The following is a 21,258-nucleotide window of genomic DNA, read 5'->3' on the forward strand; positions in this document are numbered from 1 at the left end:
TATATTGGAAATGAAATAAGATCAAATAACTTAATGAAAATAAATATATAAGATAAAGCTTCGAAGTAGTTAAAAAAGACGAATATGAGGTATGAGTTAAGTGCTGTATCTTCATCAATTTCCTTTCCAGTCTTTTCTGTGTCTTTTTGTAATCATGATCGAGATTTCAGGGCACTGTGCATGGAAAACTCAACGAAGAAACTTATCATGTTTTGAAATACAGTCGGACATGTTGAATCTATTGATGCTTGAAACCAAGTCTTGTCAATTCGACGTGTAATAAATTTTTCCATACGCTCTTTGACATTTGGCATATGAGATAATAGTTTAAAGCTATAGTATCAAATACCTCATTTGTTTCTGTAATAAACTTTAAAAAATTGTCAGTAGGTACTATAAGGTTACCAAAAGAAGAGTTCTTTGTTGTTTTGAAAAACTTGAAGAAGGAGAGCACATTTGTAGGATCAATAATTGGATTGTTCTTTTTGAGTTGGCTGAGGGAAGAGGAGCATTGGTGGTTGGAAAAACAGCGATGGATTAAATATCCTGATATATAGCTAAGGACATTTTGTTTAAGTAGATTTGGACTCTCAATTGAATTGCATATGCTCTGTTCGAATGTGTTTAGAAGATGATGACAATTGCGTGTTTAAATCTAAAGTTCTTTTACCATTGTGATTAACAACTAAAGTAATGTAATTTATTAAAATTATTTATTATTGAGATAGACAGTTTCAAATTTCAATTACCATTTTCTGAATTTTCGCATGAAATACTGTTGGACAAAGTGTAATTATGTTCATCTAGAACATTCAATGTGTTTTCCTCTGAAATTGGTTGTGATGCGTTTGTGACCAACGCGCTTTCTTCCAACCCATGTTCATATGTCGCGTATGGATATGCTATACATTTTAGTATATTAATTGTCAGTAAATTTTTAAACCACATTAAGAACCCTTAGATGTTTTTCTTTATACTTCACTAACTGTACTGGAAAATGAGTAGTGTTAATAAAATATTGTTGGCACAGCTGATGGTATTAGACTATTTTTAGTTTTAATATTCATAAAACTCGTCAGTGAAATAATTAGAGCAAAACCTATGGTTAAAGTGTAGGTATTCCGTTGTTTTATTTGTCAGTTTCTCGTTTTTTACATTATCCAACTATGATAGGGAACTGAAATTTCAATAAGAAAGTTAAAGTAAAAATAAACCTATGTAAAAAACGCGTATTCACCGTTCTTTTTCCCTTGGAAACTTGAAAAATGATAATCGAGAATTCTTATTTTTCGTATTAGAACAATTTACGGCGGAACACAATGGTCCAGGCATATTTAAAAACGACTTAAAATGTAAATTAAAAACGAATCAATTTTTGCGTCGTACTAAACTGAATATTGAATCGCGCGCTAGGACTTCCGGATACGCTTGCAGCGCCATCAAACGTTCGGATCCTATGGGCATTTTCGCCGAAAAAAATAAATACGGATTTTTGAACGAGAGACGCCTCTCAGTAGCGAAGCGACTTTACCCTCTCTGATTGAACCTTCCAGCTAGGTGCAACAAACACAAGGAGAACGCAGCTAGCCTTTAAACACGCTAACGAAGGGTTGTGTACGAATTTCATTGGACGAGCATCACGAGCCTTTACGCTGAACGTTTTACGGGCGGGGGGGGAAGACAATTTCCGAATTTTCCCCTTCCGACGGCAGCAGGCGCTAAAGCGTCTAGCCAATGAAAAATGTACGCAAGAAAATCCAAGACTTTTGACAGGTTTCGATCTCCTTGTGTGGGGTGTTGTGTTTGTTGCTCCTAGCTTCCAGGTAGGTTATTCTGTAGAAATCAAAAATGACCAAAAATCATGATCCGTCAAAAATTACAATGGTCGTGTGCGGAAGAGGCCGCTATCGAAATATCAAAATATCGATAGTATTGGTCAAACTCAAAATCATATCGGTCTGTAATGCCGACGTAAATTATTTTAATGAAATGCTTCGACATACGGTCGATGGTTCCAATTTAAGCCTTAGACACCAAAAAAAACAATATATTTGTCGTCCGCTTAAGCATTTAGTTTATATTATTTGACTAAAATTCCGGAAATAGCGTAACGTACTGCCATTACTTAAAATTTTATTTACACAATCGATAGTTTGATATTTCGATATCCGCCGCTACTCCACATGCGTATTGCCATTTTTGAACGATCGAGATTTTTTTTCTCATTTTTGATTTTTACAGAATACCATTTCAGCGCGGAAAATTAACCAGATTCATTTTCAAGCACTGGATAAATGTTTTATCACTATCCGTAATCAGTATAAACGCCTGTAGCTTTGAATGAACTAAAGTGTTTACCTAACTGATTACAGAGTTCGCATTAGGCCGTACAATTGTAAGTCTCATATACCTGTAATCAGTGCGCGGATTCTTAGAAAGTTCGCCTGAAAATAACTCTTTTTCTAGCATTCATTCCCTTAAGCCACACAGAGCTACCAGATAACGTAATTTACAAAGCAATCTTACAATAAAAACTTGTTAATTTATATTTATATATTTCAATTCGTTTCCGCGAAACTTCAAAAAAGTATTCTTATAACATCGCGTTATTACATCGGTATTTTAGAGTATAAATCACCCTTGCATATTATAATCGAACGTTAACCGGGTTACGGTTAGACGCAAATTGCAAATACCGTAAATGTTCCCCGTCCATACGTTCCATTTACCAGCATTTGAATAGAATCGTTTAATGTAAATATTTACGTCTATTATGTGATATCAGCGGCGTCTATATGATTACGCATTGAGAGGGTCTACCCCGAAAAACGGGTAAAGGTGCCGTTGAAATTTCCCCAAAAATATTACAACACCAACGCGAGTTTTTTCGAAATTTTTTTCGATACTTTTTATCTTCCACAATCCGCGCAAAGCAATATGATTATAATTGAACCTTCCAGCGCGGAAAATTACGCTCACTGAAGCGTATAAACCCTTTTTACAATCGTTTTGTGTGTGGAAAAACGTAATAGCTACCTCTCAAATAGCGACTCAAATATTTTATGAGAAATATTTTAAACGAAAATATTTTTCGGGAAAATAAATATGGAACTCGCCAAATGTTGTTTGTTAAGTGTTTCCGAGTTCAATTAGATGTCATATTTCCAGTGGTATTTTAATATGTAAATATATTACTTAGGTAGCTACTTGTTAACCAGGTAAAAAAAAATTCCCCTTGTTGCCTCATTTTCACGTGTTTTTATAAATTTCACACACTTTTTCTTAACTATGTCACGGGTAAACTGTGTTAACAAGTTCTCACTTTTAAGTTATAGAACGATTGTTAGGTATATTGTTATATTTATAATTACCTAATTAAGTTTGTTCATTAGAAATATTTATCACTGCGCTCAAGTATTAATAAGGAAAGAATATATAATAAATTTAGTAAACTACATTAGTATATTTGATTAATAAAATACTTTAAATTTAATCATCTCTATTACAAACTACGTTAGAAAACTTGAAATCAATGACTTTGCTGCAGCTTTATATTACATTATGTCAGAAGTACATGAGATCTCAGCTTACACGTAGCGACCAAAGTAATAAGTTCAAAAAATGGTGGACTTCCTGTATATATACTAGCCCCTGGAAGTAGGTATCAACAAGCGCAAAACCAAGCAGCATGGAAACGCGAACATTAAGGTTTGGGTTCGTGTGATGGGTAAAAAAGGACTTTGTGAACAAATCGAGGTAACCAGCGTAAAAAAGTTAACTTAAACAGTATTTAAAGTCCCTGCTGCTTGGTTTTGCGCTTGTTTCAGCTTACTTCCAGGGGCTAGTATGCCACACTTTGAAGCTCTCTGGCGCTCTTTTAACTCTTCGTAGGAAAATGGGAAAAAACAGTCATACTTCTCAACTCACCCCCTAAAACTCCTTAAAATTTTTGCAAAACCTTTTGAAAGACCCTGTATATTATAAACTTTTGATTGTATGATTTTTTTTCTAATAATTTAAAAATTCGCCTTTTAAAGTTGAGTATGAATATGGACATAGATTCTGTAAGTGAGAACTGGATAGATGACAAGATAACTAGGATGTTAAGCAATACGGATATGCTTGAAGTTCAGCTCTGCCTAACATTTCGTCTACGTAGAAGTCTAGAAAGTTTAAAGATAAAAATTCGCGATTATAAATTTATTTTAAGATATCGCAATATGAACCCCCCTTTTTTAAATTCTTATATAAAATTTAATCTTGTTCACATGTTTCTTATCGGATGAAGTCAAAACATTTAAACGGAATATATTCAGTGTGGCAGGGTGAAGGCACTTCTGAGAATTCTGCTTTGGGTGTGGCGCCTACTCAGAGAGTATAGCGTTCCAATCCTTTTTTGTTGTTATTGAAATTCCAGAAGAACAATTTGAAATCCCTATCTTCCGTAATCGTATATGTTTAAATACTAATCTGGATACGTTTTTTTTTGATTGCGAATGATTGATTCGTGGATTTTTTTCCACTCTGTATTTTGAATTTTTCCAAGAATGTGCTCTGTTTTTATTTGGTTTTGGTACCTTAACCATCTATTCTGGTTTATCTGTTAGTGTCAGAGAATAAAAAATATATTCTTTTCCGAAATTTATCGCGGAAAATATCAGATTTTAATCTAATTTGTTTAATATAATGAACGGATTTACCTTAAAATTAATGGGATATTTAGAGTCGTGTTTGTACGAAATGTATTTCGTAGATATTAAAGATATAGCGTGTTTTTGCATCGCGATTAAACTTGGTGATTAAGTTTGTAACCTAGCGACCTTTCGTATTTAAACAACCGTATACCATTATCACCAGGACTCCATACCAGGATTTCTAGTAACACGCGACAAATTCCTAAGAAATTAAAATTTCCTGTTAAGAACTTTGGTTTAAATCTTAGAAAAAATATATAATTACAGCGTCTTAAATGACCCACTAAAATATTATTCAACTAGCCAACACTTATTAGTTATTACACCAATTAAATTTATTTTTCTTTCCATGAATTGAACGTCCAACCTTACGATACGTGTTAGCTTAACTCTAATCAATTAATCACCCGTTCGCCGCCAGGGGGCAGCGCCGAGACATTTTAAAAGCATTATTAAGAATTCAATAAAATAATTTTCACCCTCTTAGATATACTTATCTGATATAAATGAATTAAGCCCCGATCCTTGGAACAATTATCCTTTACGAGGATATTTGTGAATATATCGCTGAAACGGACATATTTTTAGAGCGCTGTATATTTTGCTCCATTTTGACGAAATTTGAGGCAATCAATGTCGCTTTTTTTGCCTTGAAACTGCTTCTGTATTTCCAGACTTCTTAAGTATAGGTTACAGTTACGTCTCGAATAGAAAAAAAAATACTTTAAATGAAAGGATTTGAATTAATTGTATAGCATTGAAGCGGCACTTATCTACTAAATAGTTTTCCCAACGCACCTGTCATGTACCCGACACGTGATATTTTCTCTAGTTAATCTCGTCTAGTATTATAGTTATTAATACGTGATTTATATAATGAAATTACACTTATTTGACTATTTCTTAGATTTTAATTTAACATATTTAGCTATTAATTTATAATAAACTTATCATTTTTTAAAATTTCGATTTTAATTCATCATATTTAGCTATAAATTAGAATAAACTTATAATTTTTTTAAATTTCGATTTTAGTTTATCACATTTAGCTATAAATTAGAATAAACTTATCATTTTTTTAAATTTCGATTTTAATATATCATATTTAGCTATAAATTAGAATAAACTTATCATTTTTTAAAATTTTGATTTTAATTTATCACATTTAGCTATAAATTAGAATAAACTAATCATTTTTTAAAATTTCGATTTTAATTTATCACATTTAGCTATAAATTAGAATAAACTGATAATTTATCTTTTAATAATCGATTTTAATTTAACACATTTAATTATCATTTCGTAATTTTCTTTAAAGTTTGACAGTTATTGATATATCCATATACTGAGCGTTAATGGTATTTGTCAATAAATAATCATTTGGTCTTAGGAAAAAAACCTCAATTAATATTTACTAAATTACATTTCACTGACAAAAGGTTTGATTACAAAAAAAATATTGCAAAATTGTCATAAATTTCATAATTTCAAGAAAGCAATTTTGACGTTACTTGTAATCATAGGTCTTTGCAGTTAGTCGTGCGAGCAAATGATAATTAACAAATCTACGGAAACAATAATTGGCAGCCACAGTTCTTAATCCAATGTATGAAAAACTTCGTATTCTCTGGAAGTATATATTTTTTGTGGTTTGATGTACTGATAGAACACCGTTTGATTTTTGGAGAGCTCCCGGGCCTATCCCAAACCTATCTTTCTTTTATTAATGGTTTAGCCCGTTCTCCTAACGCGATAGATTTGAAAAGAACTGGGTTTTTTGGTCTATAATTAATGAGCCGTGGCGTGCGCAACCAGACTCGTCCCGTTTTAAAATAAAAAGTTGATTTTCCGCTAATTCTGCCAAATTGTATCCTAGCCCGCGAGCACCCCTGGCACGACGGGTAAACTGGCAGCCTGTGACTACGAGCCAGTACCACACTCGGTACGTGATCACTCGCTAGTGGTAATATATCTCCGATATGCGGAGGAAAACACGCACATTTTAGGGACACAGGCTTTCAACGCCAAAACGTCGATTGAGGAAAAGTAAGAGATGTTGAAAGATACTCTTTGTTTGGTGAAATATATCTGATAAATTGGCATTAAGAAATTAAAGATAAATTCGGTGTATATAGATTTGTTTACTAATTTCAAATACGCCAAATGGATTCAAAACGCTGACTGATTAAAATAGGTGCTTCAATAAATGCCGCTCTCCTTTTCTTTCCTCCCCTACGCGCATGCGCGAGTCACTGAATAAATGGTCACGTGTTTTAGTTTTATTAGTAAGGCTAAAGTTTATAGCGCGCTTTTTGAAATACTTGTATACAAGAGAAATGGTTATCAGGATAAGAAATTGGTATATATACATTTATTAATATATATAACCAATAATGTATTTATTTATACTCAGGGATAATGAATATGTCGAGACTATCGACGGACACGTTGAGGCCCTAACCGCGTCACGCTAAGGGGGGGGGGGGGAAGGAGGCGGTCTTATTTTTTGCGTCCTCGCAGCAGCGTTAATCGCGTCGGAAAACGTAATTTTTAAGAACCAATGAGATTGCAGTATTATTTGATTTTATTAAAGCGGAGGAGCATACCGGGGGCCCCAACGGGTGGAATTGGAGAAACGCTAAAAATAATCTCGACATATTAATTCTCCCTGAGTATAAATAAATAAATTTTTGATATAACATTTGAATAAATATTGGGTAAAATGGAACAATAGCCCCGCCACCCCCTTTGCCCCCCTTTCTCGACCCTCCTTAAAGTACTTTTTAAGGAGATTCCAATGGCGCGAAAATTATTCCCCTCAAAGCATTATTTAAAAAGTTAATTAAAAATTGCCCAAAGACTATACCTTGGCGGCTGACGGCGCCGCGCACTCATGTTGGATGAGGTAGGACGATTCTTTAAATTCCTAGATTTTAATACTTTTAGGATAACGTAGGACTGATGACGAAAAAGAAGAAGGCTGAAATGCAAAACAGTACTAACTTTTAAGGGTTGGGATTTTTCCCCGTATTTCAACGCATTATAGGCTTTTTTAATCATACTATGTCATATTATATGTATTCTGTGTGATGTTGACTTATACAACGTCGAATGTATTCTAAGTAATGGCGCCTGACGGCGCCGCGCACTTGCTTCGCTCGAGCGCTGGGGGCGCGCGGCGCCTCCCCAACCCCATACTAAAAAAAGCTATGGGCCATCTATAACGCAACCTAGAGGACAGCACCAAGCCTGACGCATCAAGTATCGTCAACCCGATAATAATACAACTAACCTAATAATATAAATAACCTAACCTATTTTCCCCACCAAAACCCCTAAAATTCGTTTAAATACCGCGAAAATACCGAAAATATTAAGTTAGTAATGTTTTGCATGTCTACATTTTTCTTTTTCGTCATCAGCCCCACGTTATCCAAAATTAAAATCTAGGAATTTAAAGAATCGTTGAATACGGTTTGGGAAATGTTTCTTTCCTACCTATATAGTAGCCCGCCGTCATTTTAATCCTTTAACAAAAGCTTTGTTTCGGGCACCGTCATTTTAATCATTAGACCCCACGTCTACTACAGCAGCATATTTCGAAAATATTGTGGTCCTACTGGCGCCATCAGCATATTTCGCGAATATTGCAGTCCTACTGGCTCCATTACCACTCCCAATAAATAAAGAAAGGCTGATTTTCGACCGGGAAAAAACGGCGAGCTCTCTTCGCCGCGGAGTGAATTCTACGCCCCGAACCGTTCGGTTCGTACATCTTTAAATTAGAATATCTTTAAAATTAATTATTTGCGGCTTATAATTTTTGCACCATTAGATTCCCCTTAATAAGTACGTTGGTATGGTGTAACTAAAAAGTGGAAACTAGGTGGCGGGGCTATTGTTCAAAATAGCCAAATATGGTCTATTCATTTTAGAATTAAATTGAATTGATATAAATATATCAATTATATATTATAAGTCAAAATAAAGAGCTTCCTTTATAATACTAGCTATAAATCATGACGATTAAACCCAATCCAACAGCTCTTAACAGGTTTGTAACCTTCTTGAACGTACCCTTTATCAGGTGTTTCTTTGGTCTTAGCTCCCGCAAACTCAAGGTCGATTTTTCGTAGGAAATATCTCGATATATTTAATTAATTACGAAAGGCCTTTTCGGAGCGTAGTCGAGAGGCTCTTCGAGAGCCAGAGAGGCACTGGATGGGTAATGGGTAGAGCCATAACCTTGCAACCGTTTTGGCGGTCGCACCCCGTCAAAATGGGGTCAAATCTTTGAAACACAACCACAGTGAAACGTGTAACACCCGTAAATAAAGATGTTTTGGCGCTTAGAGTACGCTTAAACGATTTTCCGTTTTAGTTTTACCGACGAGCGTAGTTACGTGGCATCGCTATTTTGTGTTACAAATATTTTCAGGGTTTTTTAACTGTCTTATTTAAGCCTTGGCTCGATACAGTTACTCTAAAACAAGGTGAAGAATTTTAATACTACGTAAGTTCCAAAATCATCGCTAAGAAATTGTAACCTTGCAATTTTACGAGTGGTAATATTTAATCAAAAAAAATAATACAATGGGAATTAAAAGTTTTGACGTTCTTCGTGCGAAAATCCATGAACTTTACCTTTAGAAGTTTTTAATTTTTTTTTTAATTTTTGTGTTTTGAGGGTTTTTAAATACACGCAAGGTCAACATACAAAAGGAATTTTGTTTAAAAAAAAGGGAATTCAAGTTCATAATGTACTTTCTAGTACAAAAAAATTCCACTTGAAAAGAAAGGGAATTTTTTTGAGCTAATGATTATAAGTGTATTTAAATATAAACCTTTGGGCCTTTGCCATATCCGGCTCCGCGTTTCATTTTTCCTTTATCCCGCAGTAATTGTTTCTAATGAACGAAACAGGTCTGGATCGGGGTTTTTATTTATGATAATTTTATCTTAACTTTAATGACGGGAAAAAATTATAATTAGTATACATTATTTCGTGATTCTTATCGTCGGAAATCGCTCCGAGAAAGTCAAAGTTGAAAGTTGTATTCTAAGAAAAAAAATTGGGATTTTTATGACCTCACTAATCTAGGGATTTCCAGCTAATTATAACTAGAGTTTCTTCTGGTTGGAATTTAAAGGTGCGGGAAGCAAGGAGAGTCAATAATTGTTATAATCTAGCTGGAACTAAGTGTCCATTGCCTAAATTTAACAAAAGGTTTCTTTGAAGCTAAATTCAAAGATTGACCCCACATCTAGTTAAAGGACATAAATTGAACGAATAATATATTTATTTCAACTTAGAGAAACTGAATATCTGGAGACGATTCGCGCCAATAATGGTTGAATTTTCCCTCGGCAGGAAAGGAAGGGGGGAGTAAAAACGTCACATGCTTGCATTTCGGAAGACGTCAGTTTTAGGGAACCAATGAAATTCCTGTACTACTCAGTCGTGTCGGAATACGTCAGTTATAAGGAACCAATGAAATTCCTGTACTACTCAGTCGTGTCGGAAGACGTCAGCTTTTGGTAACCAATGAAATTCCTGTACTACTCAGTCGTGTCGGAATACGTCAGTTTTTGGGAACCAATGAAATTCCTGTACTATACTCAGTTATGTCAGAAGACATCAGCTTTTGGGAACCAATGAAATTCCTGTACTATACTCAGTTATGTCAGAATACGTCAGCTTTTGGGAACCAGTGAAATTACTGTACTATACTCAGTTATGTCAGAATACGTCAGCTTTTGGGAACCAGTGAAATTCCTGTACTAAATTACTACTCAGTCATGATTTAGGGATCTAATGAAATAACTGCACTGATTGACTTTTAAGGGGATGAGTATATGGACAGACCGTGTTTAGTTTATACTCTAAGTCGCTGTTACCTTCAACCACTACCAAAGGTGGGGATTTTTCGGCCTAATCTTACCCTAAAAATCGTCTAAAAAAATTTATATAAAATAATTCTACATTTTATTTTTGATAAAATTAAACTTCTGACGGTGAAAATAACCTAAAAAATATCGGATTCACAATCGTGGTGACAGATATACGAGAACCTTTCCAGATGAAGAGATTAAATGGCAACACTGATATAACGTTCATTAATTTGGTTCGTAACCGCTTCGTAGACTGAACCCATATCTTCACCAACAAGAAAAGATAGGCTATAGATAAACCCCGTAATTTAACGTCTTTAACAACAATGAAAGGGTTTTCGGCAGGCCAGTCTTCTTGGCGTATGAGATAGCTCTCGCGCAATGATAATTATGATATAATAATCTCCCTATACATAACAGCGGCTATAAAAGTCCCCTATTTACAGTGAGGGTGAATGCGCGAGATGTAATGTATTAAACGCGTTGCGAAGAAAATAAACCCTGGTTTTGTTGCTTGGCGTCATTAAGCCGTTATTCTTGGTCTGCTTTTCTTTTCGGGAGGTGTTGCTCGAGATGATAATTTCGTGATAACGCTATAAAATATACTTTTTTCCCCGTAATATTATTATTAAAGGTCTTATTTCTTTCTCGCGGCTTCCCTAATATGTGCCGAGAAGAATTATATATGAAGAGAAGCAATTTTACGTAAAGTCACGCCTTGGCCATTTTTCAGAAGGGAATCTTGTACAGGGTGGTTTGAATATTTAGATTTAGTGTATTGCTATTTGAGATTTTGTAATTTATAATAGACGAACGTGGTGTAATTTATGTGGTTTAGGTTTTTAGTTAGTTTTTGTTCTATTGACCAGTTTTTATAGTGTCTTTTGGTTCTATTGACTGGCTTTTATAGTGTGTTTTTGTTCTAGTGTCCTGGTTTTAAAGTGTCTTTTTGTTCTAGTGTCTGGGTTTTAAAGTGTATTTTGGTTCTAGTGTCTGGGTTTTATAGTGTCTTTTTGTTCTATTGAACAGTTTTTATAGTGTCTTCTGGTTCTACTGTCCGGGTTTTACAGTGTGTTTTTGTTCTAGTGTCCTGGTTTTAAAGTGTCTTTTTGTTCTAGTGTCTGGGTTTTTAAGTGAGTTTTTGTTCTAGTGTCCTGATTATAAAGTGTCTTTTTGTTCTAGTGTCTGGGTTTCAAAGTGTATTTTGGTTCTAGTGTCTGGGTTTTATAGTGTCTTTTTGTTTTATTGACCAGTTTTTAAAGTGTCTTTTGGTTCTACTGTCCGGGTTTTATAGTGTATTTTGGTTCTAGTGTCCGGGTTTTAAAGTGTCTTTTTGTTCTAGTGTCGGGGTTTTATTGTGTCTTTTTGTTCTATTTATACGTCTAGGGTTTTCGTTGGTTTAATTTATCTGTTCAATGATGGTCTAGGGTTTTCCTACAATGGCCTAGGGTTTTCCTACAGTGATAAATGGTTTCCCTATCGTGGTCTAGGGTTTTTCTATAGTAGTCTACGTGTTTCCTTAATGCGGTGTACGTTTTTTCTATAGCAGCCTAGGTTTTTCTTATAATGGTCTATGTTTTTGGTATAGCGGTCTAGGTTTGTTAGTTTATCTTTAACATTGCCTGTAATGATCTATACAATATTTAATGCATAGCACAGCTAATTTTGACGAGGTTTTTCAGCGCGTGGGTTTGAATCGGAAAATCCTTGTACAACGCAAAAAAAAAAATATATTGGCTGATTTCTTTTCCAAAACAAACTTTTCTAAAGATAAAACGGATGTTTCTCACTCACGCAAGGCCGTTTTAATTGATAGGCTTATAGAAAATTGAATCACGACATATTTTAACCTTACGCGTTCTAATATAGATATTAGCAATATCTTTTAAATACACGTACGTGTCTTTAAAAAAGTATCATTTTTTCCTGAATTTCGTTTCATCCATTTGGCAATCCGTTAAAATTTATGGACCACAAGCACATCTGCCAAAACGCGAAAAAGCTGATTGGTATACACTCGTCTCGTTCGTTGGCTAACGCTTAATCTAATAATTAACGATGAATGGATTGTTACGAAGGATAAATTTAGAGGTCGTAAGAAGGGCCGATATCCATTGTAAATGGATCAAGGAAGGTCATTACGTATATACTGATGATCTTCGCGGAATATTATTTATGATATCCTGGAACTCAGTTTACGTGATATGCCTGTGGGGATTCGCTCTCGAGATTTTAAACGTGGAAATGTTTTTGGGTGAAGAATTAAATTTTATTACATCACCTAAGAACAAAATATAAACGATGAAATTGGCATTAGCTCAAGTTTTGTACATTCAATTCTACTTTTTAAAATATATAATTGGATTCTCTTAGAAATTGAACTCTAATCTTTAGAACATTTATTTTTAATTGTTTAGGAAAGTTAACTGCAACTCATATAGACATTTAACTGGAACTCATTTGGATTTATTTAATTGCAACTCTTTTGGATTTATTTCATTGCAACTCATTTAGACATTTAACTGCAACTCATTTGGATTTATTTAATTGCAACTCTTTTGGATTTATTTAATTGCAACTCATTTAGACATTTAACTGCAACTCATTTAGACATTTAACTGCAACTCATTTAGATATTTAACTGCAACTCATTTAGACATTTAACTGCAACTCATTTAGACATTTAACTGCAACTCATTTAGACATTTAACTGCAACTCATTTAGACATTTAACTGCAACTCATTTGGATTTATTTACTTGCAACTCATTTGGATTTATTTAACTACAACTCGTTGGAATTTATTTAACTGTAACTCATTGGGATGTATTTAACTGCAACTCATTTGGATTTATTTAACTACAACATTTTTTGAACATTTAACTGCAACTCTTTTGAACATTTAACTGCAGCTCTTTTGCACATTTCACTGCAACTCATTGAGATTTATTTAATTGCAACTCATTGAGATTTATTTAATTGCAACTCTTTTGGACATTCCACTGCAACTAATTTGCATTTATTTAACTGCAACATTTTTTTGACATTTCACTGCCACTCTTAACAGCTCTTTTGGACAACTCACTGCCAATATTTGGAATATATCATTGCAGCTCTTCTGGACATTTATCTCCAATACTTTTGGACATTTAAGTTCCATTGTTTTAATTCGTTTATACCTAATTACATTATTAATAAACAATGATTTCTATAAACTACTATCTAAAAAGTAATTTAACATATTACAATCAATCCGACATTGACCTGATAACCAAAATAGTACTATAGACGTTTACAGTTTATCTCTAATACACCTTTTAATATTTTTTATAGTTTCAATGACATGATAATATTTCTCAACGTATATATTTTTTATGAAAAGTACCGCCACTATATTCAAATCAGACTTCACCCACCCTTTTTTTACCTCAAAATAGCCTTGAGTGTATTTTTGTATACGTATGCAGAATGAGCGCGCCTTTGAACACGCGGCAAATAAGCGCCCATTGTCCGGCGGTAAATAATCGTATGTCCTTGATCGTACATTAGTCGGTAGATTTTTAGAAAAGATGTACGATTATTACGTTATTCAAAAGACGTCAAAACAGATTTAAAGGCCTTGGACGGAACGCTTGAGTTATAAGATAGCCCAACCAAAAGAAACGACGCCGGTAAAGTTTGTACTCTCTCCTTTTGATGCGATTCCTGAATTTAATTCTAGACAAGTGATGGTGAAAATGAATGTCTATATGGAGCAGTTACTTTTCAAAGAGTATATGGAATAATAATTTTATGATTTTAAAAAATACACCACTCTTCCTCTTTGTGAAAATCATTTCTTTGACGTTTCAATGACATTCCAATACAGTCACGATTAAATTGATTTATTTCTAGTTACTACTTAAAGCTACCGAATCATATTTGCTTTTGATATGTTTGATCTCTTATTGAGTGCGTTATTTGATGCCTCTCGTAAAATGAAAAATAACTGATTCCGGGCGTTAATTTTTGACACAACAATGATTTGGGGAAGAAAGCAATTTATTGCACTCCCGTCTGTACACCCATCGTGTACAAAATGAAAAGGTCAAATTTTCGCGCCGTGGGGTCAAGATCGCGCGGTTCTGCCCACGCTTTCAACTTGGTATAAAGAATTTCCCCAAAATCTGATATTACTGGTAGCCTTTTTTAGTTTGTTGATAAAAACCTGAATCTAAACAGCATTAGGACTGACTTACCATAAATTTTAACCCTCGCTTATTTTATTTTTTAAAAAGGGTGATGTTGTCGAAAATGTCTTCTTTTAATCAATTTACGTAATCAATTTATATTCTAATCACTGTAATTTGGGATCGTGACGTCATTATCTCATATGACATTTTAGAAAAACTTGTTGTCCTTAATAAATTAAGATTAAATCTCTTGACTTTTTAAACCGAAAAGAGGAAGAAGTTCACACTGGGATGTCTTTCAAATCGTAAAATAACACCGAATTACAGTGAATTTCGTAAGATACATTTTTTATTAGTTTAAAAGGGATTACTTAAAATGACTTGGCTGGTGATTTTTAAGAAGTTGTGATACGTTTAATCCGCTGAATGTTCTGTTTTATTCGCGTGAGTGTGGGTTGGGTGGCAGCGTTGGCCGAAAAATCGAAGCTCAGCGGTTGAAGAGATAAACATTTCTAATACCATAATCCGAACGGAAATGAAACCAAGTTGTAGGTTGTAAGTCTTACCAACACTTAAGAAAATGTAAATGCCAGAATAAAATATCACCTTCTCAAGATTTGTAGTTGATAATATTTAATATTTAGAAATTTAAATTTACGTTGTAGTTCACAAATTCACGTTCTCAATTCTTACGAGATACAAATTTTGAAGATAAAAATTTCCCTTTCATATTTTTCTGTCGCTACATGCAAATGATATGTATATTAGTACATCGTATATTTTCTCTTCCCACGTATTTTCTAGTTAAACTCTGTCTCCGGTAGCGAAAAAAAACTTACGCTGAACACAAAAATATTCAAATACTCTTGATAAAATTTAAAAGATAACTTTTTCCATTCGTTTCTTCCTATTCAATTTTTTACAATTTATATATTTCCCAGTTTTTCAAAAGTCGTTCATCCGTGTCGACTTTTTCATTTACTTTTTTCTACTGGCTTAAGTCTCGATTGACCGGACACTAAAGTTAAAGACGGGTATTTGACATTCCGATCTTGGACTTTGGTGTCGGGTAATTCGATTGGAAAAATTCTTTTGGGCCTCTTGTTTTTCTTAACATTACCTATACTTTCACCCACAGAATGATTTTATTAAGTTTTGAAAAAATCTTGGAGTTTTCTTTAAAATGAAATTTTTTTTCTTTATATTGGATATTAAAAAAATACCGCCTATTACCACACATTGTACAATTTGATTTTAATCAGTTAAAATATATCCAGTTTAAAATCTATACTGATTTCGGGAAAAAATATTCAGGAGGGAAAAATACGTGGTTGATATCTCGGTTTTATCAGTAACATATTTTAGAATTGTTTTAAATTTTTTTTAGTATATAATTGACTTTTTTGAGGTTATGAAAATTTTAATCTTCGAGATGAAGAAAAAAAATGATTTTTTGTTTAAATTTTCGATCAATTTTTCCGATACGCTTGGCGCCATTCTATAATTAAAAAATAACTTTATCACTTTTTCAACCTTTTCGACTTTATTCGAAGAAACGGGGAAAAAAGAAAAAATAAACGTTTCTGGAAATTTAAAACAGACAATAATGGTTATTTTTTAATCAATTCAAATCTTCGCGACGATTTCTTTTTCTCGTGATTTTAATTCTATTGTTTAGCTGTATCTAAAATGAATCTCGCAGCGGCTCATTGTTAAGTGAGGGAACATTTTCCAAGTGAGATTTTAGACACTTAGTTTGATGATTTATTGTTTAGTATATATTTTGCGAACGAAACTAGTTTACTATAAATGATTTTAAACCTTTTTCATCCATGGACATTTTTGCTATATTGCCCTAATTCTCGGGGCAAACTTGACATAATTTCACGTATTGCTAATATGATTTTTGCAAATCAATTAAAACTTGATTTCTATAAAGGGTTAAGTCATAATACCGTATAGTGTCGTATTTTATTTATGCGGATACGAATTAAGTTTCAAAACCGTGTATGGAACGAGTTTTTATACGAACTTATATCATTGCCCTGAAAACGTATTCAAATTTTATGATTTTGTAATTCGTCATAAATTTTCGCGAGTAATGTTTTATTATTAGTTAATTTTTTTACACAAAAAAGCCTTGTGTAAGGTGATTTAAACGCTTCACATACACATAATTTAAACTAACATATCGTTAATTCATAATTTTAATATAAATTTGATGCTACTGTTGGCAGCGAAATTAATGATATGAAATTCCTATTTCCACAATTTTATATTATTTTAAAGAAAAAAACCAATAACGTGAACAAAATGTTCGCGAAAAAGCTAAGTAATTTCAATAGTCAAAATACATCTTATTTTTAAATTAGCAAGTTTAAAAAAGCTCTAATAAAATACTGCTCAGGTTCAGTAGCGCCCTTTAGTAATATTCTGTATAAGAAATCAAACGAATTCCAGTATATTTTCCGGGCCCCATACGTTTCAAAAGAAATTCCAAAGAGAGCTAGTTAAAAATATTTTTTTTATTCTCTTCATCTTTTGAACGTGGCAACCAGTATCCACGATAGACAATTTATACATTACAGAGGGGGTACAGGTATATCTTATGGCAGGTACGCGAGGACCTTGAAACCAAGGACATATTGAGCGCTCGCCGCTAAACCCTAACAGAGACTTATAAAATACCACTCCCAACTGTATCTGCGAGCGGCTGTAGTTACAGTTCCTAAATCGTTCTCGTATCTAACACCCACCACGTGCTGGAGCGTCATTCGAGGGTATAATCACCGCGAAACGCGTAGATATAAACGTCTAAAATATTTCTATCAATCCAAAGCCTAACGAAAAATCAGCTGGATTTTTATTAGGTTTAAGAAATGCGCTGATTAAAAGTAATATTCTGCCTCGTTTTTTCTTTAGCCGTTTTGCAGTGCTTAAGCTCTCTGCTATATATAAAACGCCTAATTAAAATTATTGACTTTTTTCTAGTCTAAAATTATCCCCAAGGGTGCTTAAGCCCGATTCTACTGCGTAATAATGGAATGAAGTATTCTATCTTCAAGGGATTTTGGGAATATTTTAAGGCGTATAGGGACATAATTTAATATTTTAATTTAATATTTAATTTTATATAAATTTCCACATTAACAAAACGGATAAGTTTTTGTTTGAAATACTTTTTAATTCTTTAAGTTACTTATTGCTTTTATTTTGAAAACCCAGTTACTTTTAAAATATTAAAATTAAAATTAGAAAAAACAATTCCGTATTCTTAAAAAAAATCATAGAATTAGTCGAGAGACAAATCTATCTTTTCGTTATTAAATCGTGATTAAATCATGAGTAAATGTTATTAAAATCAAATGTGTAGTTTTGGTTTTATAAAAAAAAATATGTATGAAATTAATGTTGATTTAACAGAGTGTTCTGGCCCTCGGAAATTAATCTACTATTAGAAAATCTTTAATTTTTCCAAAACATGATTTTCAATTTCACAAAAAAAGTTAACTACTTTTTTAAATTATGCTCCACGAAATAAGCTATCTTTTAAATATCCTTAATATATATCATACAAAATATAACTCACAAATACGAAACAATGCCAAATAATTTATATAAAAGAAATTGAAACGCTAAATAAGAGCCATAATTTTCCGCGTAAACCTTTCTTCGAATTTATCGCGGTGGAGATTCTCGTTATTTTCAGGGCCGATTGTTTCTTATACGCGTCCATTGTTGAAAAAAGTGGGTTCTGATTCAAAGTACCAGTATACAGTCATATTTACTCGGCATCAAAGATATACAGAATCTAATAAGCCTCAAGGGTCATACACTTTGGGTAGAAAAAACACTTTGCCAAAATAAAAATCTTCCGGTTTGGAATTGGGTGTAATTATCGGCTGAAGGGTTTTGGCTTCTACGTTTTTAAAACTTGGATACCGCAACGCGCGGCTAAATGGTGCATTCCCCTTAAATCTTAAAGAGTTTTTAATTAGGGATTTGGCTGCCGATTTATCGATAATATCTTATATGAGAAATTTCTTCGAATAGCGCGTAATTCTATCAGCTAAAGCCGATGCATAAATGATATAAATCGATGTATTACGAGCTATTTTTCCTTATGAAAAAAATATGGCCTTGTAAGTAGGTTGTTATACTTTGTTTGTAAAAAAAAAGTGGTGCTTTTTTCATCTTGTATACGGTATAGTTAAAGGGAAACCTAACTATTAAGAATATAGGCGTCGCTCTCTCGTAAAATTATTAACTTAGAAAACGGGAAATTCAAATTAATAAAGTATAAAATAGTTTTCTACCAAGGCCAGCCGGATCCGGTGTTCCTAAAAATCGCCGGAGCTGGGTTTTATACGTGTATGGCAATTATTTATCTTCGGCACACCAAATCCAAGGGACGATTGTAACGAGAAAGAGTTTGGAAGAAGAAATGAACATTAAAAAGAACGGTAGAGATCCAGTTTTTGGGTTTTGGTTTTTCGGAAACGCGCGCGAGTTGAAGGGGACATTAAACGATCAGAAACTTCGATTGGGGGCTCATTAAAGCTGGGAAAAATCCATTTGACCATGAAGCCACGTAAAGCAAAAAAAATGGAGTGTAATTAAATACCCACGAACAATAGGAGAGCGATGGTTAGCCAAAAGTATTCGCCCAATTCTTTCTGTATTTCATATCGTAATTTCGTGGTTTTGGTCAATTTGCTTATTAACTTCCGTTAGTTTAGTACAAAAGCGTTTAAAAGAATTTGATAATTTTGGTTGGAGAGATAATTTTGCGAGCGCCAAACGGCTAACCCATTAACCCGTATACGAAGAGAAAAACGCGAAATCATTTTATACATCTCGTCAGGGAAAGAATTTAGCGTGTCCCTTAACTTTTTCCGAATAGCTGGCGCTACGCGCTTGGGTTCACACGACTTTCGCAGCCCGTATTGGCGCAATTAAAGCGAGCTAATGGTGAAAACTAGCGTGGGTAAGATTTTTCACACTGTTTTGAAGCCGCGAATGTCTTTATTTTCGCTAAGGAGTTCATTTTTGCGAAATGCTAAGCATACAGCGAGGTTGCGAATTTTATTTCCGAAGAACAAAGAACTCTAAATTAAAGACTGATATTATCACTATGAAAGCGATTGAAAGCCGTAGTAATTTTTACCATTTATCTAATATTTCTTTAACTTTGGTAGTACCGTAGCAAAATTTAAAATAAAATAAAAGGTCACTTACTATCTCCATCTAGTTCTTTGTATCCCAATGTATCTATTGAAAGGGCTATCCTGGTCGAGATCCATAACGTTAACAAAAACACAACGTAGTTCCTTTGTATAATTCTGGTTGGTGCGGATGTCAAACCATCCTTCAATAGTCTCATAGTTACGAGGAGGAGATCTTGTTGGAACTCCGCGCGTATTCTTTTGTCCAAATAAAACTACCCTAAATCGGATAAATAACTACTTACGATAATCGCGTACATGAGAGTGACTGTCGGGTCAATTTTAAATAATTTATAATATACGTTTTAAAATATAAGTCGAAACGCTTCTTTCGAACGGGTGAAAAGGTGGTTTGGAGAAAAAACAGTAAAAAGCGGCGGCTAAGAAGCGAATTTATTTCCTGTTATGCCGGCTCGGAAAAATCTGCCGCAATGAGTTGGTGCCGTCCGCCAGAAAGCCGAAGGGAAGAAATCTATTCCCTAATTTCTTTTCCGGGCTTTTGAATATATCTTCAGCAGTCGAGCGACGTATCTCCGCAGAGTCACTCCTTACGTAGTAGAGTGAGAGAGCACGCCGAAGCGAGCCAAGCTGGTATGTCCGCGCGCGGGTGACCTACACTGCCTCTCAGCCCTGTCTATTCCGACGAAAACCCACTAAGCGCGACTTTTTCGGGGGTGGGCGGAAGTTAAGGAGGGGAGTGACGTCACGGGCTACGTAAGACCTCTCCGGATGGCTCGGGGTAATTTTGAAGGCGGGGAATTTATCCGGAGATGGTGTGGTGTATTCGGCACCGTCACGGAGTTCACCTGACTCACCCGTTTCGAAGATGCCGCTCTTTTTACCTATTCCTTTTTGAAGAGAGTGGTTCCACGTAAGACGGGGGTAATGAGAACGGCGGCGCTACCTGGCGGGAACGGTTGGAACTCTAAGGGGTTGAATTTTTTATTACCCGTTTTTACGCAATTGGAAGATTAAAAGGAAAAAAAATGTATTTGTAATAGCAGTAGCTTGGTCATATACTATATAAGTATTGAGAAAGTTCACTTTTATGCCTGATTTATAACGAAAGATAAATAATGAGCCTGTTTTTTGAAAAGGGGACATCCCCGATATCGTCTTCGCCATATATAAAGGGTATTTTGCCAATTTGCCCAGAAACGATTCAACGTGAAACGTTTCAAAACCACACCTGGTATTTTCCCAAATTATACATTTATTAAATGTCACAGGGATAAAGGAATTCACGAGCTGCCGTATGCACCCAATATGATACAGT

At 34.1% G+C, this 21,258-nt stretch overlaps 1 protein-coding gene across 1 annotated transcript in view; it reads right to left on the reverse strand.

Annotated features, from left to right (window-relative positions):
* The window catches only part of Duox (dual oxidase), a 68,516-nt gene extending 47,969 nt beyond the window's left edge, over window positions 1-20,547 (reverse strand). The window contains exon 1 of the mRNA XM_090159782.1: window positions 19,996-20,547. Within this exon, the coding sequence (XP_090015908.1) occupies window positions 19,996-20,140 (145 nt within the window). The 5' untranslated portion in view covers window positions 20,141-20,547. The remainder of the gene's footprint in view (window positions 1-19,995) is intronic.
* Window positions 20,548-21,258: the final 711 nt, after the last annotated feature.

This window comes from Leiobunum rupestre, chromosome 10, assembly GCF_980474605.1.
Source record: "Leiobunum rupestre chromosome 10, qqLeiRupe1.1.hap1, whole genome shotgun sequence".
Taxonomy (NCBI): Eukaryota; Metazoa; Arthropoda; class Arachnida; order Opiliones; family Sclerosomatidae; genus Leiobunum; species Leiobunum rupestre.